Source organism: Leuresthes tenuis, unplaced genomic scaffold (assembly GCF_036924035.1).
Source record: "Leuresthes tenuis unplaced genomic scaffold, fLeuTen1.0.hap1 SCAF_19, whole genome shotgun sequence".
Lineage (NCBI taxonomy): Eukaryota > Metazoa > Chordata > Actinopteri > Atheriniformes > Atherinopsidae > Leuresthes > Leuresthes tenuis.
The window spans coordinates 10,805,645-10,833,520 of record NW_027325373.1 but is presented as its reverse complement, the minus strand read 5'-3'; the positions used below and the strand labels follow the sequence as shown (position 1 = coordinate 10,833,520).

General features: G+C 39.2%; 1 protein-coding gene across 1 annotated transcript; it reads right to left on the bottom strand.

Moving 5' to 3' along the window:
* Positions 1-830: 830 nt before the first annotated feature.
* kcnn2 (potassium calcium-activated channel subfamily N member 2) lies at positions 831-27,876 on the bottom strand. The gene is made up of 9 exons (XM_072372410.1): positions 26,999-27,876; positions 26,491-26,586; positions 13,432-13,850; positions 13,011-13,152; positions 12,814-12,924; positions 12,596-12,723; positions 10,446-10,454; positions 7,099-7,168; positions 831-3,000 (listed from the first exon to the last, which is right to left on the bottom strand). Exons 1-9 carry the CDS (start codon positions 27,767-27,769, stop codon positions 2,725-2,727), a joined length of 2,022 nt encoding a protein of 673 aa, XP_072228511.1. The 5' UTR covers positions 27,770-27,876; the 3' UTR covers positions 831-2,724.

The window sequence follows — 27,876 nt, the reverse complement described above, 5'->3', positions numbered from 1 at the left end:
ATCGAGAATAGAGCTCTGTCCGAGTTTGTTGACGAGCGGAATAAATGAAATAGATAAAAAGGAAGTCATGGTCCGATGTACAGATTCAAAGTTAATGCATTGTGTGTCACCGAAGCAACGAATTTCAGTACATTTGCGCTGGGTAACAAAATAATATTTAAATATGTAAGTCCTGTATCTAGAAAGAATTTTAATGTAGTCACGACCCGAACACAATGCGAATCAGTTTAATTTTAAACGTCTCATAAACAAGGAAACAAAACATACTATATTCTGAACAAGAGATAGTTTTTTTAAAGGTAAATATTAAGCTGGTAGCACATTTTCGACTTTTGTCTCTCTAAAATTGAGTAGTGGCTGCATGAAACCCTTCGTCCTATTTTGAGTTTGGAGCACTTGCTCCACATAGATAACATTGCTTGTACATATTCAGTGATTAAATTTTTACGACCATTTAGATGTCAAATAATCAAAAACACAATGATCACAATTATTAGATAATTTTAGACTGATATAGCATTGAACTACATTCCTCCACCAATATAGGGCTGAAACTGACTCCATCTCAATCAGCTGACATCAAAGTGCTGCTTATAGATCGATGCTTTCATAAATATAAAGCTGTTTCATTTCCATGCATAATGAGAGCTATTTTTGACCAAATCTCTGTATATTCACTCAAGTAAGAGCTTGAACACACTTACTTCCAGTACAGAATTGTTGTATAGGTACTTAAATATTTTAGCAATAGTACAGTAACATAGGAGACAATCAATTTTGTATGGTGTTTTATTGTGTGCATTTTCTCAGAGTAAAGGTTTTGTCTCATTTTTATCACTGCCACTTGCCTCTGTCCAGGGCCTATGGCTGAAGATCAGCTGATTGACATTTTTGGTACAATGATTATATCATACACTCTGTAATAAATAAAAAATACAAACATCAGAATGTTTTGAAGTTACTGCTCAGGACACAATTTGCCCTCAATGTACACACAGAGGAACACCTCTATTTCTGTGATCTTGAATGATCAGTTAGAAAAAGAAAGGTATTCACATCCATTGAAATTAGTTGAGACTGTAGGGAATTTGGACACTACTCATCTGTGTTGCAGTAACATACGAACCCACTTTTTAACCTATTCGATACAACATCTCACACAATGAAAAAGCACACAGACCTGTCTAATAGTGTATTTTTTATTGTTTATCATTTAAGTCGCATACATTATATTCCCTCACTGGTTTCTAGTTTGCTAAAATTGGTGGACTGTATATCTGTCATTTGTTTACCTTCTGGTTGTCTTATAAATTAGTGGATGAGCTGGTTGTACAAGATCAGAGCTGCTGACTTGGTGAGTGATCTTTTCTGACCAATGCCATCCCATGTGAACCTTGAACAGGTCACATTAATAACTTTGGTCATACACTTAATATTAATGCCTTGAGGGAACAAGTTTTCAAATCACTAAATGCTCAGGAAATAAACTTTTGAACAACTTTATGTATCTTAACTCCAGTCCAATATATCTAGGATTATATGCTAGATATGCTGATTCTGTCTCTTAATAGCTCCTCGTTGTTGTCTGTTTATTTGTAAGAGGTGTGCTTGTCCTCATGAAAATATATAAAAATAGGCATTTTCTTTTCAGTTTCAAAAGGTAGATATGGTTTAGAGTTGTTGTTCAGCATTTGTTGTTGCCCATTTGGGTTGACAGCAAGCATAAATAGCACAAGAGAGGGACAGGAGGTGAGACACAGCAAGATACAAGGGTAATTACTGAATTTATGACCATTCAGTGCATTTTTATAAACCTATACGGGTCTATGTGAATGCGGGTTTGTGAGAAAAAGAAAAAAGGGCTTTGACTTGATTCTTCAACACTAGCCACAACTTGAGAATAATAAACCCATGCCCAAACATCTCACATGTTCGTCTTTTAATGAGTAATGCATCTTTATATCATATGTCAGTCAGCATTGAAGTGCATTGATTCAAAAGTAAGTGCAAGTACAGGTTTTGATGCATTCAGTTTGACTTGAGGAATAAATTATTTGCAGTGTTGCCCCCCAAAATAGTCATTCTATAGGGGCACTCTGCAAAAGAAAACCACTAGAGTTGATGCTGTTTCTAACCTAAAAGATATATGTTTTTTTTCCTCATTTCAAGCTTTTTAAGTTATCTCTGAGTGACAGTATATCGGATCGATTTTCATCTGCCTTTTCCTGTCACTTCGCTCAGGCCATCAAACACAGCGCTTTTCCTCATTGTCACTGACATGCTCCCTGACTGATTTCTTGGTGGTTTCTCAGTTTGCTTTGAGGAACACGGCAACTGAATCAAGCCAGCTGAAGCACAAGGTCTGTGAGAAGCACTATTTTAGTGCAATAGTTTCACACCTGGTAACCTTGACACCTATTACTGGCTACCTCTGCATAGAGATGAAGAAGAGTTCTTACCATAGCCCCATTGATAGGCCTTTAGTTTTTACTGAGGGAAGCGCCATTATTTGTGGTCATGTCACCAGAGCAAGGATAACTTCATCTTTTGAGGTAATAAAAAACAATAACAGCATGAAGTTATCCATTAAAATGCATTGTCCCCAGTAACTCGGATTCTGTCATCAGAATTTGGATAATACTTATTGAAACCATAAGGCTTTACGATAAATGCAACTTGGCCATATGATGGCAAAAGTCTTCGGTGGAAGCATTCCCTTGGACTCTAGCTGCTCTCTGAGGAGGTGGGCGGCGCTGTGGAGGACGACCTCCTTCGTGACACTGACTGTGAGCGCTCAGGGCTGTGTTTGTCATAAGGCTGGAGCTGCACCTCCAGGAAGTCCCTGTGCTGCTGGCTGATGACCTGGCTGATGAGTCCAGGCAGAGCTTGCAAGTTACTCAGTAGAGTCTCCAGCTTTGTCTCCAGCAGGGCAATCCTCTTCTCCATGTCCTCGCCTCTCTCATTTAAGTCCGATACCATGTCATACATGATGTTCTGAGTCTGCAACAGGAAACAGGAAACACACTTGATGCAATCATTTTCCAAATGGGTGTTAACTTTTGATGGACAGCCTGAAAAAAAGAGGAAGTGTGCATTATCAAAACTCAAGATTGTAGATGAAAAGACTTTTGAAACACTTCAATAACTGTGGTTTGGAAGTTCAATCTGAAAAAAAGAGGAAAGGAAGTAGAAGAGGCTGTTAGATTTTTGTAAAAAGACACACTTTCTCAACACACTGCAGGGTGATATAAGAAATAAAAAACATCTGGCACACAAAAAAGTAATAAAATGATAGGTTTACCTTTTTGAACAATACTTCCATGCCCAAAAAAGATTTGCCCCCGATTGGGCATTTGCTTCTAAAGACTGTCAAGGTCTAATAGCACAAAAAAGAACAGTTGTGTTGCTCTCAGAAGGGGTTTGATTGTGCCGGGTACAATTACGGCACATAAAAAGTATTTAAGCGTGCCTATGAGCATGTGGACAGAATATAAAGACAGAACTGAAACGTGTGAAATTTTTAAGAGTTGAAATATCAGTTTAATCGCTGACAAAACAGAACTAGAACCCTGTTTCAGGGACACTGTGAAATTATGCTAATAAAGCAATTATGCAATGATTTGCAAAACATTTTAAACCTCGTATTTGTCCTAGTTTTACGTTTATGTTTGGAGTTGTGATATTTCCTTTGTTCCAGAGTTCAAACAAAAACAAGTTTTGTCTCAATTTACTGTTATTTTTTCCCCAACCCTTGCAATCATTGCTTTGTTCTCAGTTTTGCCTCATTGTCTGTGTGTGTATGTAGCCCTGACTGCTCAGTTTTCCCCAGCCGACCACTGAATACCCTGCCTTTTGTTGTTATTTTGAACGTTTGAATTAAAGTTCATGTTTTCTTCATCACCTGAGTGCCTCCCACATGTCCTGCATGCATTTTATTTATGACAATATCTAATTGAAAACAAAGACAAAATCAGAAATGTTGAAACTATTGATGTTATTGTCAATGTCATTTATACAGTTTATTGTTTACAAGGAAAAAGTACACTTGCTTTGAAAATTCATTTAAAAAGTTGAGACAAAGGTAATAAAAGACTGGAAAAGTTGTGCAATGTAAAAAACAAACAAACACCTGGTTGAACATCTCCAAAAAAAGAGCATTCCAGACAGGCTGAGGATATTGTCAAATAGTCAGAAAAAGAAAAATAAGACCTCTTATGGAATGACATGAAATGCATGCAATGAAAAATATTGGATTTATTCCAAATGTTTATTTCAAATTCATAAATAAACAAATTACGACTATATTCCATTACATTTTTCCTTAACCTTGATGGACAATATCATGAGGTAAAGGAAAGCAGGGAAGAGGAAGTTTCTAAGCTAAAGGCAACTAAGCTGCGCTGAGAATCTGACCCCCATTAAAGAATACTGTAACACTAATTTACTGTGGTGAAATTACAACTGTTCCAAAACTGGACTACAAAAGGTATATTAGATATATCACCCCTTGTGTCCTTAGTGCAGTGTTTCATGCAAGTTAAATAAACTCGCCAATAGAAAACTGTGAGAGAAAGGGAAAAAAAACACTATAGAAGTGGAATATGAATTTGTAACTCAGTGACTGAACATTATGAAACAAACAAATAAACAAAAATATTTGAAAAAGGAGGATTTGAACTGTTGAGCAGCTAAAACGCTATATTCACATGAAATGGAGGAGTATAGTACCTTTAAAACTAATGAAATCCGTAAAGTACAGGATGTCATACCAACCCTACCCCCAGCTGATGGTCACATATGACCCATGTATCTGTAACACAGAAACTGAGGAGCAGTTCATCTCCTCGGATCCCAAACTCTCACTAAGTTGTGAAAAGAGGAGGTAATGCTAAATCAAAGTGAAACATTTCCACAACATCAAATTAAAAGTAAGATTTTTTTCTACATTTCTTCTACTTTTAATCATTTAAAAAACACTAACACGTCTCAGTTTCAACACTTCACATGTTCTATTTTCAATTGCAAATATACCTTTAAATGATTTCATAGCTTTTTTTAAACGACAAGTTTACAAGTTATCCATTTGTTATTATATTTTTTTTGGAAATGGAGCTGAAAAATAACCTAAAACAGCAACTTTAAAGCAGATAATTTTATTATGGTACTGTTATCCATTATTATTTGTAGAAGTTTTGTCTAACTGGAAAACTGTCTAAACATCTAAGCTGTTTTTTTTTTTTTTTGGCTACAAGTTTCAGCCTCAAGAACCATCCCATTCTCTTTGAAACTGACCAAATAGGGCAGATTTACGCAGCTTTGTGTTTCCAAGCAGAACAAAGAATATTAGTCTATGACCTTGAGGAGACAGGAAAGGTCCCTGCTGACGATGCTTTCTGCTCTTTTGATGCATCAGCCATCTGTTAACAGTTTTAAAAGACATATTGTTTCTGCTATTTTGTCAAATCTCTGAGGTTCAGTCTTTCTTAATCACTAACAGCAGATGCGGAATTCCATGTCACATTTAATGTGGATTGTAAGCATAAGCTGCCAGGAGGGGGTTTCCGAGGTATTATTCAGTGGAGGACAAATAATCTCTGGCAGCCTTGAGGTGATGCCATCCATCACTTACCTTGTCCTTCTTCTGATCTGAGGCAGGAGCCATGGCATAGGTTTTTTATGTGGAAGAGCGAGTACTAAAATACCACTAATAACTGTGAGCCTGACAGTGAAAAGATTTTTACTGTGTTCAGTTTACATGAATTTATCCAGAATTTTTTTTCCCTGTGAACATTTTTGAGTGGACAACCAAATGCTTTAGAGGAATTACTGTCTCAGGAAGATGCTTTTCTTCTTCATCTGAATTAGAAATTATTGTAGCCAGACATGGCCCTAAATGTAGGGGCTGAACTAACTCAAGTTTATCTGTAAATCATGAAGTGAGGCAAGAATACATTAAAAACAGATGGCATAAATTGAGGCTCAGCAAATCACAAGGGAGCAAATGTCACATTTAGAGAATTATGGTCATAGAGCAAGAATACATTTCAGCCATGAAATAAGACCACAATTTGGGAACACCAGCCTACTTCTGGACAGGCTAATGAGGGGAAAAAGGTGGAAAAAATGTCCGAGATAGTTTCAAACAACAGCTTCAGTGGGCAATTTCAGGATATGTAATTCAAGTGAAATGGTAAAAGTGACAAAAATGGTTTGCGGAAAGAAGCAGTATTAAAGAAATACTGCATCACTTAGGAGGAAAAAGAGACTGTAAAGGAGATAAGAAATTAAGAGGATAGATTGTGATCTGACGAATTCCACAGAGCACTGCAGTGGCAATGCATCTTCCAAAGAAACACATGTTCAGCTCCATCCCTCCACTGAAAGCCTGAGAATACACAGGCTACACTGCCCTCTCATGGCCACAGGCTCCTATAACAACAGCTAAAGAGCTCATTGGCACTGGCCATTAGCAACCCTTTCCAATATCAAACCCCAACTCTCACTGCTGTTTTACAGCTTGAGATGATTAGGCAGTATTAACTAATACCTTTCATGACACGCTGGCCTGAATCCAGCCTGACTGTGGTGTACTTTTGAATGTCAAAGCGCTCTGCCTTTCTCTCCTTTTTTTCTCTGCCTTTATTTCTGGCTGAATCATCAGATCACAGTGTGTCTCCCTTCTCAGGTTACTGTTTCTGCTGTGTCAGGCTGGCGCACTGCCTGGTCTTTCCCTGAGGTTTGTCGGCTTCTGTTTAGTGCATCTGAAGACAAATATTAGAGGATGCACAAAGTGAAAAACAGTACTGGGTTTTTGTAAAAGGGCTTTTGTGTTTGTCTCATTCAGTAATTCTCAAGAGGACATTCCCTGGTGAAAGGAATTTGTACACTGTGGAATAAAGAGAGGTTGTTATTTCATACTCAAACAGTCTGACTCTTATCACACAGATGTAAAGCCTGTCTGTTTATTTGACACCTGTAGACTTTGTCTACATAAAAAAACACAACTGAACCGGTAAGTGAAATAGCATGCACTGAATTCACTCACACAAGTGAAGCAAACCTAAGAATGCAGCAGTAGACTGTAACAGTCTATCTTACCTTAGCAAGGTCCACTAGTGAGTTTGCTTGGTCATTCAGCTTGCGTTGCTCCATTTTAACACTTCTCAATCTGAACACAAGACCATTCAGAACCCAGTAAATCAAAGCTATCAGAAAGTTGAGATCTGTGCACACACAAGGCATACACACGGAGAGCACTCCTAGGACATGCACAGGACGTGTGAATTGGGGATTGCAAGGGGTCAGTCTGTTTGGTTGAGCTGCATGCAAGTGGAAAGGAGACCACAGAGGGGGAGAGCTGACATTGGGGGAAATGAGATCAGCTCTGCGTCCTACTCAACCAACGCTTACAACCGTGTTAAAGGAATGAGGAGGACTCACATGAGTGCCTGTGCTGTGTACAGACAGCAGTGAAGTCCTGTTTCTGATTGACACACGAGGTTTCAAAACAACAAAGTTGGTTCTCTGTTGTTTTTTTAAAGTCATCCTCTGGTTAAACCAACTCCTCCATACTTGTAAATGGTTTAGCTACTCAAAAGCCAAATACATCAGCCTGTGTTTTATGTAAAAACCTGGGCTTGATGCTTCATATTTAGATTGCAGCTATCTGCCCATTTCTACATTATTTTCCTAAAGAGATTGATTGACTTTAAAAAAAGAAGTCAACAACAACTCAGAAGTCTTCACAATTTGAGACTTTTACATTACTAATTGAAAATGTTCATTACACGCTAAAGAAGGCATGAAGGGCTTAATTTGTTCTCTGAGATAACCTTGTCAGATAAATTAAACTGAAATGTGGGCCATTTTTATTCACCAAAAACCCCATCTGCAAAGTCTGAAAAAAAAACTTACCTACTTTCATACAACATGCTTAAATAATTCACATCTCGTATTTAATTAGGCTTTTGAAGTATGTTTTCAAACACTTTCTCGTGTAGCTTCGAAGCAGCAACTGTGCAGTATTGTAGTGTTACCCACATGTGGTTTCAAGATCAAATTTTTTTTTTCACACTCCGCTTGTTAAATTAAAGCGAGCACAAGAACGAAATCCCGTGGCAAGTGTGCCCACGTATCAGATTTAGATTGAATAACCATATTAAACCTTTGAACTATCTGCATTAATGCAGTTTGAGCGTGAAGGGAGTGTGTGAACCAAGTGTAAGCATAAATGAAAATCAAAAAGGGACATTAGTCTGCAAATTAGGCAAAATGCACCCATTCTTGTGCAATGCAGGATAGCTTTTCTGCTTCCTGAAGGGGAATGTGGAGTGAAGCTGACCGGTTAGACCAACAGAGGGTGCCACAGGAGTCAAAAAAGCAAAGCTACAGGCAAGGGGCAAAAAAATCCTGACATCTTAGCCATGAAATGCTTAATACAGAGAAGACAAATATAGAAAACAGTAGTGCAAAGTAGCACGTTTTTCATTGAAGGTAGTGAATGAAACAAAGAAGGAGGTTGTCTCTTTAAAGTCAAGGGAGATCATAGATATTCAGTGTTAAATGGTATTGCAGTTGACGTAAGCCTTGAAAGAAATATGCACAGTTAGGAGACGGATAGCTCTCAGAAGAGGCTGAAGTACAGGGCAGCTAGAGGTCAGAATGAAGAAGCATGCTCACCCTATCAGTTAAATTCTGTCTTGTTTCCTCAGTCAATCACTCCTCACAGGCACTTCTCATTTGGAATGGGCACTCTAAATCTGCTTGCTATTCATCAGGGGGAAACAGCTACGCTAAGCTTTTCAGCGCCTCACTATATCTTTTAAGCTAATCTCAGTTAGTGCAGCTCCATATTTTTTTAAACATCCAGACTTCCTTTCTTTGTACATGACCTCCGTTTCCGAGAAAATACTTTTAAATGTATGTTTGTGTAAGGCTGGTGTAAGAGACTGTTACTCTTTCACCTATGCAGATCACAAACATCTATGTTCTCATTGTTCGAATGTGGATCTATGCACTATGGATGATTTCACCTTTATCACCATTCATGCTATTGTCTATGTTTTCTGTACATGGTGTTTAATTTCTTATTATGACTGTCCTATCAGCATTTGTTGTTTTACTGGATGATGTGAATCAGTTGGTTGTTAGTCACCAACAAGCTCTTGGTTACTGGTTGATAAGGGTCATGTTCCAAACAGTTCAGATATGCAAAGGGAAAAAATAGTTCCGAACTGTTCTTTTCTACTCCTTTACAACAATACAAATGTGACAAACTTGGTGCTGCATGCTGGCATTTAGATTGTTTCATAAATGTCTTGCCAAATATTTGTGTAGAGTATGTCAGTTATCTTGATTGACCTCTATTTTTCCTTGATGTCGACTTCTCACAGGCTGCCACTCCGGCACTAACGGGATTGCTCAGAGGCTGACCTTCTTCCTCATGGGTCGCTCTCCTGTTTCTTCAGTTCACTGATCTCTGAGCTAACAAGCACTCATTTTCCTGTTTCCTGCTATGATTCACACTTCAACCTTGTGGATGGAAGGGGACAGTGGTCCCAAAGGGGATGATAATATTATACAGGAACACTTAATTTCACAGCTGTTATGGCCTAAAACCCTCTGTAAGACATCTGGCTGGATCCTTCCTGTGGTGTGGTAGAATGTCTGATCCAAAATACCTCAGTATTGTTTAAACACTGTCTGTTGCTATTTCTCCTAATTATCCTTGCATGGCAGCTGTATGTCCTTGTTATTGCACTGTTTACCAGCCTGGATCACTGCTACCGTGTCATCCAGCAGAGAAATGGAGGAAATGAGGCTGCAAATGCTTTAACAGGCGTTACAATGGTTCCACTCGCCGAAAGATGACCCTGAGCCCTGATCTGAATGAGCATGATTGCTCCATTGTATACATTATAACTTTTAGGGATATCATAAATTATGTACTTGTGCTACGGCAGATCTGTCAGGTGTGGAGCTCTAGCAGTCATCCTTCGGTATGTGAAAACACAGTGGATTCAAGTTTAATCAGTGGCTTTCTGATTAAAGGTCAGTCTCATCACATCCATGCAGAAATGGAAAGAAAGACACCCTCCGTCAATGATAATTGAAATTCACTTGATATGCATTTGTAGGTGTTTGGAACATGTAGTGTGTGTCAAAAAAAGCTGTTTGCTCTGATTATTCAGATCTGACATTCGTGTGAAGTGTGTTTTTGTCAAACTGACCAACCACCTAATAACCTTTGTGGCAACTTAAAATAATCTGGCAACATCATGACTGTGTTATGTGAAACAGTTAATAAATCCAAGCTTTTCAAGGCATGAATTTCACTTATCAAATGAGGGAGTGTAGTTTTTTTAGTAACATCATTGGGTTCAAGGACAAGCTCTCGTTAGCATGCACACAACAAGTTTCTATCTATATTTAAGGCGAAGACTTACTTTCGAGCTCTATTGCATTGTGTCGACACAAACAGGAAAAAAAGAAAACATGAAGTAGACAAATGAATTATTATAACATCAGGTAGACATATTCAAATGGCAAACTGTTCGCTCAAGTCTTGCTGCAGTAACCCTCATCTCCACAGTAGCCAGGTTTCCATTCACTAGTGAAGCAAATCAGATCTTTTAAAAAGCCACAAAAAAGAAAAGTGAATCAGACACGTTTCCATTCACTGGTCCGGAATGAACAAACTAGACTTCCTGGTTTTACCAGAGGGTAGCAGAATAAGTGGTGGTCCTAATTGGAAACAAAGCTGGAGAGAAAAAAAGAAAAAACCCACAGAAACTGTGGTAGCATCCACACGAGAAAAATGAAGAGAGCTCTTCCTCAGGATTGACTTTAATCTCTGAGAAAATCTGGAGTGACCCATTAAAGTTTTTGTGAGTTTGATAAAGTTTTTTAAATTTAAACTTTTTTTCATTCACATCTTCTGAATGTGATTCAAAAGCAACAATGGAAACCCTGAAAGTGTCACCTTGACTCTTTTCAGTAACAGCACTGTTTCCTGACTTATTCTGTCCTGAAACCAATGTGTCCCTTCTTTGTGTGTTCTGGTAGATGCTGCCACTCACGTTCTCTAAATTTGATCTCCTTTTTTCCCTTATGGTCCTAATCCTGGTTATGAGACAGACAGTCCACAGAGACAAACCATCATGGTAACATTCTCAGACAAAGACAGTGCCTCAAAGCACCTATGGGTCCATTTAACAACACTTTACAGCTCACATTCTTTACTTTGACTGATGCGAACTTGAGGACACAAACATGATGATATCTGATTTGATGTTTACAATTGCCTCATGACAGGTCAAAGATACCCTTTGGCCTTTTACAACCCATTACTTGTCAAGACCATCTCCAATTAATCTCAATCAAGAAATTATGTATGACACCCCACACACTGGCTACAGATGTCATTTCAAATTCCACATAAAGTCTGTAAACACTACTTCATGAACAAGACCAAATCCTTTTAAGACAACATGCTGAGTAGCTGATGTTGCACATAGAGCTGGACGTGACTTTTTTCCATTGAGTCTGGTTCTTTATAGATTAAACTGTAGCTGAGAGCAATTTCCATTATTAGGCTGTCCTAGAGAACAGAAGGTGGTATGAGACATTGTCATCACTGCTGCAAATTGCCTGAATACAGCAGCAAGGGCATGGTGACATGAGAAAGCAGCAATGAGAAAATGCTGTGGAACTTCACTAATCTGGATGCAGGGTCGAGCAGGAGCAACAGGCAGTTTGAGTATATTTGTGCTCCCCCTCCTTGTAGTTGAAAATCCTAATGTCTCTAAAACACAAATGTATGTTAAAAAAAATTCATGAACAAATCAAAGGAGACCACAGAGGTCCACATACATGAGTAAAACCACAGTAAGCAAACAAATGTATGAAAAGAGGATGTTCTTCAGAACAAAGCTACATACTAACAAAATCACTGCAGTTATTTATCTTGATAAAACCAGCATGTACTGAGAGGGACCATGGAGAAGAAGTGCTGGTAAGCACTGGAGGGTGAGGAAAAACAACAACGAGGTAAGGCTAAAATCAATACTGTTTTGGAATAAGTTGGAGCTCCTTGGGGACCCACTGAAAGAATGGCTGACAGGTAAGTGTCTCACCAACCGCTAGAGAAGTACAAACCCAGATGTGCCAGCCCTGAGGTCAGTCTGACATCTGACTCACTGAGAAAACGACACGCAAAAGTCAACCTGACAGCATGAGGCCAGTGAGAGAAAAATCAATATGATACTGCTGTAACTCTAGAATATTTCAAGGTAAACTGAGTTTTACTCAGATAAAATGTCTCTTATAAGCACAATTCCTACCCTGTTTTTTATGTAAATGTGCCTTCAATGTATTCAGGAATCATATTTGTATAAATTTAGTTCTTGTGTACATTTTGCATGCAGTCCAGCACAATAGCACATGTTTAAAATCAGGGGAAACCTAGTTATGAAACATATCCTTCATTAAGAGCACATGGATTTGCTACAGGTGTCAAACAATTCAGATTTCAGGTTTGTGTAAATCAAAAGAACATCCTGCTGAATAAAAGGTGAGGTTACAGCGTGGCACCTACTGGTGAATGGCTTGGAGAAATTTTCTCTGGTGCTTCCTGACTCTAGCGTGGTCCATCTTCCTCACCAGTTTGGTGTTCTTGTAGATAAGCCACGTCTCCCTGAGAACATTCGCAGCTGTGTTTTTCACCTACAAGTACAAAAGATATAATGAGACATTTATTCAGGGCTGCTGAGAGGGGAAAAATCTGTGATGACGAGTGTTGGATCAGCCACCTACTCTTTTTGTTAGCTGGGTGTCCATCATAAAATTGTGGACATGTTTTTCAGCTTTGGTTAATTCCAATTTCTTTGCCACCACAGCTACCACCAAGGCAGTGCAGCCAGCACCCTAAGTGGACACAAATACACAATGTGGACTTTTAATTATCAATAAATAATAAATAAACTTTGATGCACTCGGTCTGCTGTTCTCACCATAATGCCTGTTAGGAGACAGACTCCTTTTCCACAGTATGTGTGTGGGACCATATCTCCATATCCAATGGTTAGAAACGTGATTGAGATCAACCACATGGCTCCAAGAAAGTTGCTGGTTATGTCCTGGTTGTCATGGTACCTGTAATAGGTAATAAATAAAACAAATAAACCAACCTCAATGGAACTGATGTGCTGCAACTTCAGCTAAATTACTTTTTCTCCTATTAAGAAACACAGAAAAACAGTGGGTTTTAACATAATGTAACATGTGGCATTAAATATTTTGTCAGGTCTGTGCGGGGAAAATCTTATGCTCGGATACAGTGGGAGTTTATAAGTGTGTATCTATCTATTTTTATCCCTTATCTATGTTTCATGCAGTGAGGCTCAGCATAGCAGGAGAAACTAATCCAGGCACCTCTCGCAAGCTCTCACTGTCCACGCAGCAATGATCCATAGCGAGATGGTGAAGACCAGGAGCACAGTGCCGGGACAGATGGTCATAAGGGTCTTCATCACAAAGCGAGTGTTAAAGTTAATCTTATTGAGTGCACCGATACTGCGGGAGGAGGCATCGGTGAAGAGCTTGCTGTGCAGCAGCATGACTCGAGCGATGAGGTACAGCCGCAGGAACATGGGGATGGACAGGATGATGTCCACATCTGCATCCGTCTTGGATGGGACGTAGGAGTAGGCCAAGCGTGCAGTCCAGGTGAAAGTGTAGTTCCCTGGAATGGGGTGAATGGCGCACACCAGGATCTCCAGGCAGATGAAGAAGATGCGCTCATATGTCATGGCTATCCTCCAGTCATCAGCTGCGTTGTCCACCATGAAAAGCTGCAAGGAAAGCGCCCCGTGAGGTGATGAAGGGTGAAAGGCAGAAACATGTTCATCATGCTGACACAGCGAGCTGCAGGAAATCATTAAAACCCATTCAAGAGCAAGTCATAAAGTCATATATGAGCCACATTACTTGAAGACATGTCCTCAGAGCAACATTTGTAGGAGAGGTAGCACCACAGAATGAAAAATACTTTATACGACACGTGTGGGCAAGAAATCATCTATGAGAATATTAGATGGCTACAAGACCTAAACATCAGGCCTTTGATGTTCTGAACGTATTTTCTAACAGCAGCAAGGCATTTTATAGGTTTACATGTTTGTTGTGGTTTTTAAGAACCTTTTGTTCTTTTAAAAATCAGGTGATGATACAGGTGTCTTAATGCTCCAATACTAATGACAACCATAAATCAAAATTGTGTAGATAATACACATATAATAGTATTGTGGTCTGATAACAGCTACTATTTTTGAATGCAGACTGGATTTTGTACACTTTTCTTAACCTGTCCTGCCTTCTATTTTGAGTATAATTACGTTAATGTGAATGCTTCGGCCCATGATGATGGTGTTGTGAAAATGAGATATTATGACAGCTCTACATGATCTCAAGCTTACATCAAGAAAGAAAGAAAGAAAGAAAGAAAGAAAGAAAGAAAGAAAGAAAGAAAGAAAGAAAGAAAGAAAGAAAGAATGAATGAATGAAGGAACCACGAATTCTACCAAAAACATATATCTAGGTGCTTTAAGACAAAATAAAAAGTGTTACGTCAAGCATAACCCTCAGTAAACATTTTCAACTTCAGACCGTTTCTCTGATGAGAACATCTGCCAGCTCCACATTAGCATAAGGTAATGATTGCCTGGCCAATCCAGACAGAAGGTAGGCTCATTCATTGGGGACCTGTGTGGGAATGGATTTCAACAGCCCTCATCACTCTTTTCCTTCCTGTCCTCTGTCATATACAGCAGCTTCCTCACATCGTCACTTTGGCGCTGCTGCTCCCTCTTCTTGTTCAACCGTTCTTTCCTCTTCATCACTTTCAAACCAATCTACCGCTATCTTCACTCAGAAGATTCCCTTCACCCTGAACTGTTGGCTGAACCCATCACTGCTGTCACCTCCTCTTTCACATGATCCCAGAGTATGCTTATGGTTGAGGACAGACTGTCTCAATCTTACTCCTCTTACGGGAGGTTAATGTTTGCTGGTTTGGGTTGCAGATTAATTGTTATTGAGCCATATTAACTTCCCCTCTCTGACAAACCACACTGATATTCCTCCACAGCTGTTCCTGCCCCATGCACTTAATCACGTCAAGGTCCTCTGCCTGTGTAGGCCATCACAAGTGGCAGTAGATATTTCACAAAATGCTGCTGTCAGCAAAAGTGAGGGAGATTTCCTTGCGGCTGTTTTTGCCACGAGAGCAGACGGCAGTTAAAAGGAGAGTAAAAAAGAAAAACTGCACCATTGATACCCTCTTAATATGCTTGGTAATGAATCATGGAATGTCCAGTGACTTCTCTAGCTGTACAATGAAAATATGCATATACAGTACAATAGCTTTGCTTATAACTTAACATAGCTAAATGCAATACGGTGCAGTTCAGCTTTCAGCCCAGCTTTCATCAAGCTTTACAGATTGTACAAACATTTTCATGTGTGAGGTCAGCAAAGATATATATTGTTTTTGCTGGAAAGCAAGTTGGAATTAATTGTTTTGCATTCGAGCCTTAAGTTTTTTTCACAAACTAAAGTTTTTGTATCATTCAGCTGTACTTAACATCAAGTTGAGTATAAAATATGCCTAAACAAAACCTGACCTGTAATATATTGCAATCTAGTTGTACAGCAACACAGATCCACAGTGCATAACATATTAATCCCTCAATGATGGCTACAAAATAGCGAACCAACATGTATTTTGGCCAGTTAGTTTATGTCTGGATGCTTCTTAACCCAGCAAAAGTGGTTTGATTGATTTAATTTACATTCTATATCTTAAACTATTACATAGTAAATTCTGAATTTTAATTTGTGTATTTCATAACAAAAGAGTGGAAAAGAATTTAAAAAATTGCTTTCAAAATCTAATCAAAATCTTTAAGATTAAGACACGGAACCCATGCATCTGATTGACGTCTGCCCACAACATTTATTTCAACAACAAACCAAACACGTTCACATTTTAATCACTAATTTATTTGTTAATTTTTTTGTAGCTCCATACCTATCTTTCCTATAAAATCTTTTTTTGATTGCAAACTTAATGGCATGACAAAGGAAGAAATGTTATTTTATACTTGGTCTGACCTGCAGGGACTTTCAACCCATGACACTGGAGGACATGTCTCAACTGGTGTCATTATTTTCTTTCTTTGTGTAGTTGGTCATGCTTTCTGCCATTTCTAGTGTTTGGCACAGTGTGGTACCATTGTTGTTGTTTTTTAAAGGCTTGTTTATTTTCAGTGGCATTTCTTTTTCTTTTTTAAATTTTCAATCTATTTGATTAGATTTAGGCAAAAAAAATCCAAAAAACTATTGTTTAGCTTTAGGATGCTGTTTGTGTAATTTTCCCAGGCTTTCATGGAGACCTTCCCCCACCAAGAACTGGATTATAATTGACTTGAATTGGACTGTATTATTGAAGCGCCTATAGATGACATTTGTTGGGATTTTATATTAGTAAAACTGAATTGAATTGAGGGCTGCACTATGGTGTGGTGGTCTGTGCTTGTCACCTCACAATAAGAGGGTTCCTAGTTTGAATCTTGGCTTGGGCATTTTGTGTGGAATTTGCTGGGAGAACATCCACTATCCAAAAACAATCACCATGCAAAAACATGCAGGTAAAGTTAGGCAGGGTATATCCTGCCTCTTGCCCAGTGGCAGCTGGGAGAGGCTCCAGCCTATCCCCCATGACACTGAATTATATTAAGAAGTTATAGAAAATGAATACATTGAATCTAATTGAAAAACTGAGCTTCCCTCTGCAACCTTCTTATAGATCATTTGCAGGAAGTCTGAAATACAGTAATCCACTTAATTTTTCAGTAAAAACAGCATTTTACCCCAACAAATAAATGTTCATAATATTCAGCACAGATTCCAGGCACATCGTGGCTCGGCAATTTTCCAACAACCCTCCATTTAGTCCAATTTGAGATTTCTCATTACAGAAGTAAAGAACTGTCCTACTCCTGAGGGGCTAATGGGATTGGTGACCTAGATTATAAATTTAGCTCTGATAAAAAATGGAATTACTGAAATAGTAATCTTTCTCTCATAAAATGTGATCAACTCAAGGAGGAAGAAAGCGTGTGGAAAAATCTATAATTCTGTGCACTGCCACTTCTTTCACAGACATACATGAATGCTCCACATACCACAGTTTGACAGCTTCAAAGACATCTTGAAACTGCAACTTTTAAACTGCACCACATTATCACACTCTCACTGAACACTACATGCTCATTATAGCTTCTGAGCCAATTACATGGCAAAAGGCTTCTGCACCAAAAATATAAACCGTAAACAAGCTGGCGCATTACAAACAATACAGAGCAAGCAACGACTAACACATGTCCCTGAGCAAATGGTACAACTGTCCCACAAAGCCACTGCAGCTTATTTACATTTATTCAACAGCCACAATCAAAGTTTCCCCCAAACACAGCGAAAAGTACGTATTAAACTTTCAGCGGCAGTTGTTCATTTTAAATGAGTGACACCGAGCTGCTTTAACAAACTGACATCTGTCAGGGATGTGTGTAACTCTAACCACAGCTCACCCTGTTTGGCTTTCCAAGTGAGTGTAATGTAGACATGGAAACACAAGCTGTGACTGCACTCGACTACAGTTTCTTACTTAAAGAATTAAGGCTCTGAAAGCGCCTTTATCTATTGTTTGCACACAGCACAAGCCACGTTTTATTTGACATTTTACACAACAAACCGTTCCTGTCAAAAGCAGTTACGAAGTTTGTTACCTCAAAACAATGTGATTAAACATTAAAGGCAGGTTACATAAGGAAAGCCTACTTGGTGAGTAAAAGCAATTATGGTAATGGATGACCTGAAATACAATACTCAAGGGCCCTTTACCTCAGAGGATGAAATATTCCATGCCAGCAGAAGAACCGGCAGTTATGACAGAGACGAAGAAGAAACTATTTCTGCATTGAAAAAGTAACCCCAAATTCACTTTGTGCATTTCAAATTATGCTGAAAGACATCGAGTGCCATGGAATTTTGAAATATACTTGCAGGATCTTTGATGAATCATTTAAAATACATTTTTATGAATGCATGAAACCTTCTTAATCAAAGTTAAAAACATGTTTGACAACCACTGGAAGAGATCTGAGATTTCCCCCAGAGATCTGACGACTGACCTTCGGGTAAGTGCACTTTGATAAGAGAATTTCTAAGACAACATAAAACAAAGAGGGTTTCGAGAAGGCCAAATTATTCCAAATATCCCAAATGAATTGGTTTTGATCAGATAAAATCACTACATTTTCATAAACACACTCTTAAACAGGTACGAGAACAAATCACAAGTGATTTTTAGTGACTGTCTTATTAGAAACAACTCTAGAGATTGTTTGTGGAAGCAGATATTTTTACTTGTAGTTACATTTTAAAAAATGAGCATGATCATGTGAAATCTCTCTCTTTCTTACTTGTGTTAGATGTATCAGTAAACTCTAGCGCCTACCATGACTTTCTCCTCTAAGCAAGCAGTTTGAGGCTTTAGCTTAACCAAACATCAAATAAAAGGAATTGGGTGAAAATAAACAGTGAATGAAAATTAAACAAAAGTCTTAAATCTTTTTCCATCCAACCCCCGTCCAACTCTCTTATGCAAACTTGGGGACTTTCAAAGGTAAAATGCTCATCAACGTCATTTCACAAACACTTGTATGGGTTGAAAATGGTGCTTTAGGTTGGAGGACTTCTTGTGTTACTGTGTTAAGCAGGTTTAGTTTGATTTAGGCCACAAAACTAGCTGGTAAGGGTCAGGAAAAGAACGTGGTTTGGCATATTATACAGCCTTTCTAAATTACTGAAAAAGCATCACTATATGATAAGAGGACACCAAACTCAACGTAACAAACAATGAGATTATATGTATACATGGTGTCAAGAAACATCTGATACAAACATTATACAGTCGCAGCATGACAGACCATCACATTCACCACTTATTTTAGCATTTTTGAAAGGCTAACTACAGACTATATAAAAGATGGATGCGTTCAGCAGGTAATCACCCACTGGTTTGTGAATGCTCATTCTGATGTCAAGTTTTGCATTCAGCATTTTGAGTTTTTGAAGCCAGGAAGGGATCTGACTAAGAACTCAAAGACACCATGCATGCTCAACAACAACCAGAGCATTCATGTGCCATTTAGACTGCTCACACCCTTAAATATCACAATATTAATATAACATTCAGATTTGACACAGTTTAACTTGGTGAATTAAAATCAATTCACATAGGCTTGTCATGAACAATTAACACAATTAACCTGTTATGTTGTTACAAGTTGGAGTATTTTAACATGGGTGCCTGAGTCACTGTGAGAGGCTGATGGGAGCATTAGTTTTGAGTTTGTAAAGCTAGGCTGGTGCAGCAGAAATACATTTAAAAAGCAAAACATTGTGACACCGTATGATGTGGTGGAGGCGTGCATTATGCTGAAATTAGATGCTGGTAAAAGTTTCCTTTCTACTGTCTGTGCAGTGTTTAGAAGTGATCCTTTTTCTATCAAACCAACCTGCTTCCACTCCAGGTGGTCTGTTAAAAGGGATGTAGTGGAGTAAAACTCTTGTCCTATTATTGCTTTTTAGGTAACATCAGGTGACTCAAACATCTAAGTATCTTTAGTGACTTGAGCTAGAAAGTGTCTTTTTTTAAATTTGCTTAAACCTAACTGACATAAATTAAAAATGTATATGCTTTCAGCACAGCCAATAGTTGAAATAGGACAGTTGTTATTGTGTAACAGAACAAAAACCAAAACCCTCCACTGGATAAATAGAAAAATTATCTACATGAAAGTGAAATAATTGTTTTGGTTTTATTGAACCTTTAGACCGTTTTTGCTAACTGAACATGCACAGACAAATCTGCACATGTTTATGTATTAGATGATGCTTGCCAACCTTTAACTGGAAGCGTTAACTCTCAACCAGCTCATTGGAGAAGTAAACACTGTTCAAAATGATCTCCCTTTCCAAAAATCCTACCCTCGCAGTGACAATAAAGTATAAGAGCTTTGCAAGACACAAAGCTAATAGGACAGATAGCTAATACAGTCACTTTTTCTTAATAAGAACAGATCCAGGCACCCCAGGCTTTTTTTGGACATTCAGCTTGTTTTCTGATGGACTCCAAATGCAGTCTAATCACTTGGAGTGCATGCCCCTTTCTCATCATTAGAAAGGTTTATTCATGTCAGGTTGAGAGGCGGTACAGCTGAATATGTCTTAAGCTTATTCCCTGCATGTACACACACACTGAGCAGTCTCTGAGGAGCTCACCCACAATGCTAGCTGGGTTAGTTACTGGTTTCACTACTCCCAATATATCTAATGGAGTGCAGCTCAATATTTAATCTGTGTAATGTGGAGATGGGAACATATATCTTGTCACTGAGAATGAAATCACTCAATCTAATTAGTGAATTAGGTTAAGAGGCTCAGTCCAATTAGACATTCTTGCAATGCTTTATTTATGATATCAAAGTGAGCCACTAAGAGGCCACTTTGCTTAGTAAATCTGAGGCTGCAGTAGATTCAGTATGCTTTTATTTCGGAGATTAAGTCTCAAATTTGCATATGCATTTCTTCTATGTCTCAAAGCCTAATTTAAAGCCAATACAAATCTTCCCATCTTTAAAAGTGCAGTGGTTGCAGGCAAGTTGCACACATTAATAATCTAAAATCATCTGAATGTTTAAAGTCACATGCAGGGCACAAACTCGTAAATACCATCAATAAATAATCTTTAGGATTCTCAGCTCTTTGGGAGGCTAGGTATCTCTGCCCCTGAAAGCCTGTATGTTCAGTGAAAACACTGAGGTCACCAGCCAGTGGTGGTTATCTGACTCCAGTCTGGAGTCTCAGGTAGGGGACAGATTTTCCTCTGAGAATGCAGAGTGTCTCCTGCAGTTGCACCATATCTCTGACACATACACAGCACTCAGGGGCAATCTGAGAAGCGCAGCCAAGTTCAGCTTTGGCGGGATTTGCTGGCACAAGTTTGGATGCTTTGTTGTGCTATCTTTTCCTCTGATTGTAAAATGTAATGTCATGCGACCGTGAAACATCAGCACTGACTTTAATCAAAGACAGAGCAGCCTCCAAAGTGTTTTGCATTCATTTAAGAAAACTCAGCAGAACTGTCATCACAAGGTGGAGAGACGCGGCAACGTCCTTAACACAAATGCCCCTCAGCAAAGAGCCTTTGATGTCAGAGGAGAAAACTTAAATGTCAGTTTGTGTCTGCTTGGGACAAGACTGAGCACAACAACTGTCTCAAAGCCAGAAGAGACTCCCAGTTCTGAGTGCATATAAAGCTTTGACAATGACAAATCAAAGTTAGGAAAGAGCTACAGAGTGTAACCTTTTTTTTTTTTGTACTCGTGCTGTGCATCAAGTTGCCGTTTTCCAGCTCAAGAAACAAATTTTAACGTCATGAAATTGCTTGAGTGGCAAGCTGTAAAGAAAATTTGCAACAACCTTGAGAGGAGGTACAAAAAAATACTGCTTTTAATTGCTGAACAACACTTACTGTCCATAAAAAGAGAGTGTTAAATATCTATGTAATTTTCCCATAGCAGACACTGAATGGGATTGATTTAAGGCCGTTCAGCACAACACGTACGCGTAGCCTTGCTTTGTTTCTACACTTGGCTCAGTAGGTCACACATCACTGGCAGTGCAGCACAACAGAAGTATCCCTAAACAATTAAAATGACAGCTGGTATCCAACTTCTATCCTGTCTGACCTGACCTTTTGAATGTTCAGTCACTCTGAGGAGAAAAACTCTGTGTTGTGAAACCCTGTAAAAATTAGAGGCCATGGTCTTCACAGAGCACGACAAGGAAATCGGTTTTAGGAGGGCTGGAAATGGTGGGGAAACATTTCATCATCCTGACTTATGCCTCTACATCTGACAGGCATCTGTGAGTACACATGAATGTGCATGCATAATCTATTTCACTGCAGGAGTGAAAAAAGTGCACTTCAGGCGCTGCAGTCCATTTTGCAACACTGCAAACACGTTAGGTTTTTGAAGAGCCTAAACAGAAATGAGTCAGGGTTGGGACAAGGCAACATCACATTAAACTGAATGACAGTAAATGTAATATTGCTGTGTCTGCAGGTTCATGTTTAAGGAGGCAAAATTGTATGTGTGCTAGTTTATATGGGCTGGAATGTTTTATGAAATGTCTCATTGTTATATTGTTATATTCTCTCAAATGCTGTTATTTATTGAGAAAATATTAACAGGTAACTAATTAATTTGCTGTTTAAAAAAATGATCATTTTTTCAAATTATTTTTAACACAGCATAGAATTACATTTACAGGGGCAGTTTCTCTGCATTGAGAACTTTGCTTTTTTAAATTTTTTTTACCTCTGTATAAACTTAAGTGGGATTTTCCTTGCAGTACCTTTACATTTAAAGGAGTTTTACATTAGTAACAATAATACTCAGTTGTCAGTCAAATTAAGGGTCGGATCTACTTTTCACACTGCTGCCAATCAATCAGCACCAGTCACTAGGAACATTGTAATTCCTACGCAAACTGTTGTATAATATATTCTGTTACTGTGGGAAAACTTTCCTGTAAAAATTACTCAGTTGACATCACCAAGATATCTCAATTGCGAACAGAGACTTTAGATCTGTAATGTAAGAAGTAGGGGGTGAGGGTAATCTGATACATATTTGGCTAAGGCATATGCGATGAGGGCAGTTTTAGTGCCTTGATTTCAGTATTATCCTTCTGCTCTCCTTTCTGACTTTTTGCACTATTTCAACTGATACGCTATGACGTAAATTAAACTCACTTGTCCATGCTACTCCACTTTGAGGATTAACCGCTTGTCTCTGTTTCAGACTGTTTACAATTGTCATAAAAAAAACATGACGTGTTTTGTTGAAATTGGTAACTGTGTCTCAGACAAAATAGCTTATACCTGTGGGGTTCCCCAGGGGTCTATTTTGGGAACCCCTATTATGCAATCTGTACATGCTCCCATTAGGCCAGCTAATACGCAGCTATAATGCGTCCTACCACAACTATGCAGGTGACACTCAGATCTATGTGTCATTGGCGGCAGGAGAACACGGGCCTGTAGATACATTGTGTCACTGCATCAAACAGATCAGTGTGTGGATGCAAATCAATTTTCTCCAGCTAAACTCAGACAAAACTGAAATCATTGTCTGTGGCCCACAGAAACAAAGAGAAAGTGTTATCAGTCACCTTGAGACTCTCTCTCTAAAACCTAATAATCAAGTTAGAAATCTAGGGGTAATATTGGACTCAGACCTGAACTTTAACAGCCACATTAAATCAATAAAATCAGCAGCTTTCTACCATCTAAAAAACATTGCCAGAATCAAAGGAATAGTGTCTCAACCAGACTTAGAAAGACTAATCCATGCATTTGTCTCCAGCAGGTTAGACTACTGTAACGGCCTGCTCACTGGGCTCTCTAAACGAGCTGTAAGACAGCTGCAGTACATCCAGAACACTGCTGCTCGAGTCCTGACTAGAACCAGGAAATACGACCATATTAGTCCAGTGCTCAGGTCTCTGCACTGGCTTCCTGTCACTCAGAGAATAGACTTTAAAACAGCTCTGCTGGTGTACAAGTCTCTTCATGGTCTAGCGCCAAAGTACATCTCTGACACGTTAGAGCCATATGTACCAACTCGGACTCTGAGAACCTCAGGGAGGCGTCTCCTGGTGGTGCTCAGAGTCCGGACTAAACAAGGTGAGCCTGCGTTTCAGGTTTATGCTCCTAAAATCTGGAACAGTCTTCCGGAAGATGTGAGACAGGCCTCAGCAAGAAAGGCCTCAGCAAGAAAGAAAGAAAGAATGAAAGGAATTGGAAGTCAAACTCTCTCTCATAATAATAATCTATTATAAGGAGCACCTTCATTAAGTGCTAAAAAACATGATACTCTGTGATAATTTCGTTTTGAGGACTTAATTCTGGACTGTGCTCATTTTACTCAATCCAACTTCAAATTGCCAACAGATGAGATAAAACTCTTTTTTTTTTCCTTTAATCAAATGCTTTCAACCATACAGTTTATCATATGTTTTGCAGGGAGAAACAAGAGACAGAAGTGCTGAGAAAACAAGAAGGAAACACACACATCAGTGATTCTTTGTTTGCCTGTGTGTCATTAGCAAGATGGATTTGGAATGAACTCATCCGTGCTGTCGTTTCTGTGTGTGAGTGTGTGTGCCAGCACATATGTCAGTCTCCGGGAACCCAATAATGACAGACTAGCAACAAGCACAAAGTACCCTGAGGCGGGGAAGAAAAGGAGCAGCTGGTGTGGTGGAAGCTGCTGTGAAAACACTGCGAGATGGACTTAAATAGTAAGACTGGGGCAGTTTCAGGAACTGGTTGATAGTTACTTCCTGGGGGAGTTGATGATTTGAAGGACAGAGGTTACCATCATCTTGTTCATCTTCAAGATGTATACAAAAGCAATAGTCTAAAAGACTGTGACAATGTGTTAATATTTTATGATTCACCTGTGAGTTGAGCCATTTGGGATAGGTAGTGAAAAGTGAACTGCAGTAAATATCTCTGAGACAAACAACTGCTGTAATAAAGTTTTCTAGGTCAGCATATGAGGAAACGTCTTTATCCAGAAGAGAGAGCTATCTAGTGTGAAACATGCTCTGGATATTGACGTGAGTGTCAGAAGAACCTGGATCAAAGAGGTTTGAGCAGCCTTCCTGTGAGGTAAATATGCAGTGGCTGACAATAAAGGAATGGATAGAAGAGCTTGTTTCAGAGCTAAAATTAGCATTTGAGCTTGCCTGCAATGGTGGGAGCAATTGGGCTTTGAAGCCATTTTCAACATGCAAAGAAAAAAAGATTACATTTTTAAAAACTCATCAATTCCACATTTATACAGGAAACACAGATGCAATGTTGTATCATTACAAGAACAAAACAGGTTGCACAATTTTGTGCCCAAGCAAACTGATGAATGCATGGCTGAGGCAGAACTGATTTAACACAGTGCTGTTATTCTCACTAAAAGGGCTCTACATCACAACTAAATTGTTAGATTATTTTGTATCCGTACAAGAAAACCAAGATAAAGCTCTGGATTTAGTAATTCATGCAGTATTTGAGTACAATTTGCAGATTCAAAGGGAGAATGAATGGATTTAATACTATGCAAACTTCCAGTTTGCTTTCGATTTTATTATGAGCTACTGGGACCTGTGTGCAACGGAAAGCTTTTGTTGTGCAATGAATTATGGTAATGATGTCTGTGCTTTGCTATCATCCCATATAAAGGTTTACAACTGATGAGATCTGAAAGAAGTGACACGTTGCAATGACTGAGTCTCTCCTGAGACTTACAACTTCTAAATATACCAACAAGAACAATGAACACTACAGATAACGCATCTTCAAATCCAAGAGATAGGAGCCCTAATCCTTTTATCTAAGTGTGTAAGATTTTGTTTCACAAAAATTGAATTCCACTTCTTCAAGTACACAAAGTAAAGAGCAGATTAAAACAGGTGGATCAGCTTACAGAGTTTAGCTGAAGACATTTCAGAAATTACCATTTTGTTTAAACATAAGAAAATCCATTAGTTTGATTAAATACGCCGTCACATCATTTTCAAGAAAATGCAAGAGTTGTATTTCTTTTCAAGTCATTTAAAAAAAATTTTTTCAATTGAATTGATTAGAAACAGAAAAGGATGCCTCATACACAAAACCTCTCTGGCAGTGTATGTCGGACCATTAATTTTGCCACCACACAATGAAGACACGAGTGCTGAAGCGCAGGAAGAGCTGCAAGTAATGCAACAACATTCCAAGGCAAGGTCATGAAAGTGTTGTCTTGGAACGTCTCGGGAGAGTTTGATACATCAGTGAGCTGCTGAGCCCCACAAGGAGTTTTTTAATCTTTATGTGCATGATGTGCCTTTTATTTTGCGGTGCAAAAAACCTTCACCCTATTAGGCAGGTTTACTGATTCTTGATATTTAGTAAACTGAATAGTTCGGAAACAAACATACTTTTTATTTGTAGGGCCTGTAAAGTTGTTGAAACTTGATTTTTCTGAGAATTTTTATCCAGACAGAGTCAGTGCATTGCATATTTTATGAATTTGGAATCTAAAGTCCTTCAAGTTAACACTTGTTTTCTGGTTCCTGAACTCTGGTAAATTGTGGCACACCAGTTAAAAAGTAGAAGAAACATTTTCAAATGAAACACCATAAAAAGAATATGTTTTGTCTTTAAAAAAGTGTCACAACTAAGATTTACTAAACGTGACAAAACATGTGCTGTTCTTCAGAAAAGGAATAAGACAATAATAATGGTTTCAACATTACCTGTATCTCTCTTGCATGGTATATGATAATCAGCCCCAGGAGAATGATTGTAGAAAGGCTTATGAGGCATTTTAGAGCTAATGAATACAGGGATTCCTGCAAAAGAGCAAGAACAAAAAAAAACATACAAGACAAAACATCATGACACAAAATCATACTCTTTCATGGTGAACTAATCTGAGTGACAAAACGATATGCATGTTAAAGTAGACTGTAACTAACTCTGACACTGCAGCTTGTTATCAAAATCATTGGGGGTCTCCTTCATGGTTGGACAGCAGTGGGCCTTTTGGCCTGCATTTTTTTAGGACAGGCTAGACTGTTTGGGACGCTGCCCGGTGCAGAAAGCCCAGACTTCTGCCGCTAAAGTGAATGATTCTTCTCCACACTTTTAGAAGAAGTTGTCTAATGTAAAAGACATGCTCCGTCAGGCAGAGAGCAGGAGAGCCTCTAAATTAACTCTAGTCTGGATGGGACTGCAAGACACGGACTTTGAGCAAATACGCACCTTTCCATAGGCTCCCCATGAGAGTTCAGTCTCTATAACCATAACAACGATTCCAAACATCCCAAAGATTAAAGCATAGTCGCTGAGGCGCTTTCTTTTTTCAAACAGGGCCCTCCTGTGCCCCAGCTTTTCCCCAATGTTCTGGTTCTTCTTTTTCCCCGATTTGCCGCTGCTGTGGCTGCAGCCTCCTCCTCCGTCTCCCGATGCGTAAGGCATCAGTGTAGTGGAATTATTCTCCGGTTTGGATACTAAAGTGTCCGACGCATCTGCGGCTGAGATGGGCTGCAATGGCTGGGACTCGGAATCAAACTCGTGTATGTTTCTGCGGGACGAGCTCAAGTTGCTCAGCGGCCGCATTACGCCGCCGTTGTATCTGCAGCTGCTCATGGCTATTTCATTGTAGGAGTTACTGTCTCTGTGGCTGCTGCCCAGGCTGCCCCGCTGCCGATCGCGGCAATGCTGCTGCTGATGGTGAGGATGATGATGTCTGGATGAACTACCATGACTAGAAGGTGTGAACTCGCAGACGCTGTACTGACAACCTTGTCTCGAAGACGTTTCCGAAGGTGTCCTCAAAGTTCCCACAGTGGTCGGCGACGTCCCGCGAAAGACGAGGCTTTTTCTCGCATCACAGGTGCAGCTATTGCAGGTGCAGCATTGGTCGTGCTGCTTGCCGAGCCGATCCTCCCGCCCGCAGTAGTGTTGGTACTTACAGTGCTGGAACTGCTGCTCTGGAAAGAAATCGTTCTGCAGCTGTAAGGGGGTTTCCATGTCAGTGCTGCTGTTTAAAGCAGCACTCGGGTACCACAGAGCCCCCTACAAAGGGCGTTATGGTCCTTACGGGAGGACAGAGCCGCTGCATGAATAGATCCATTTCG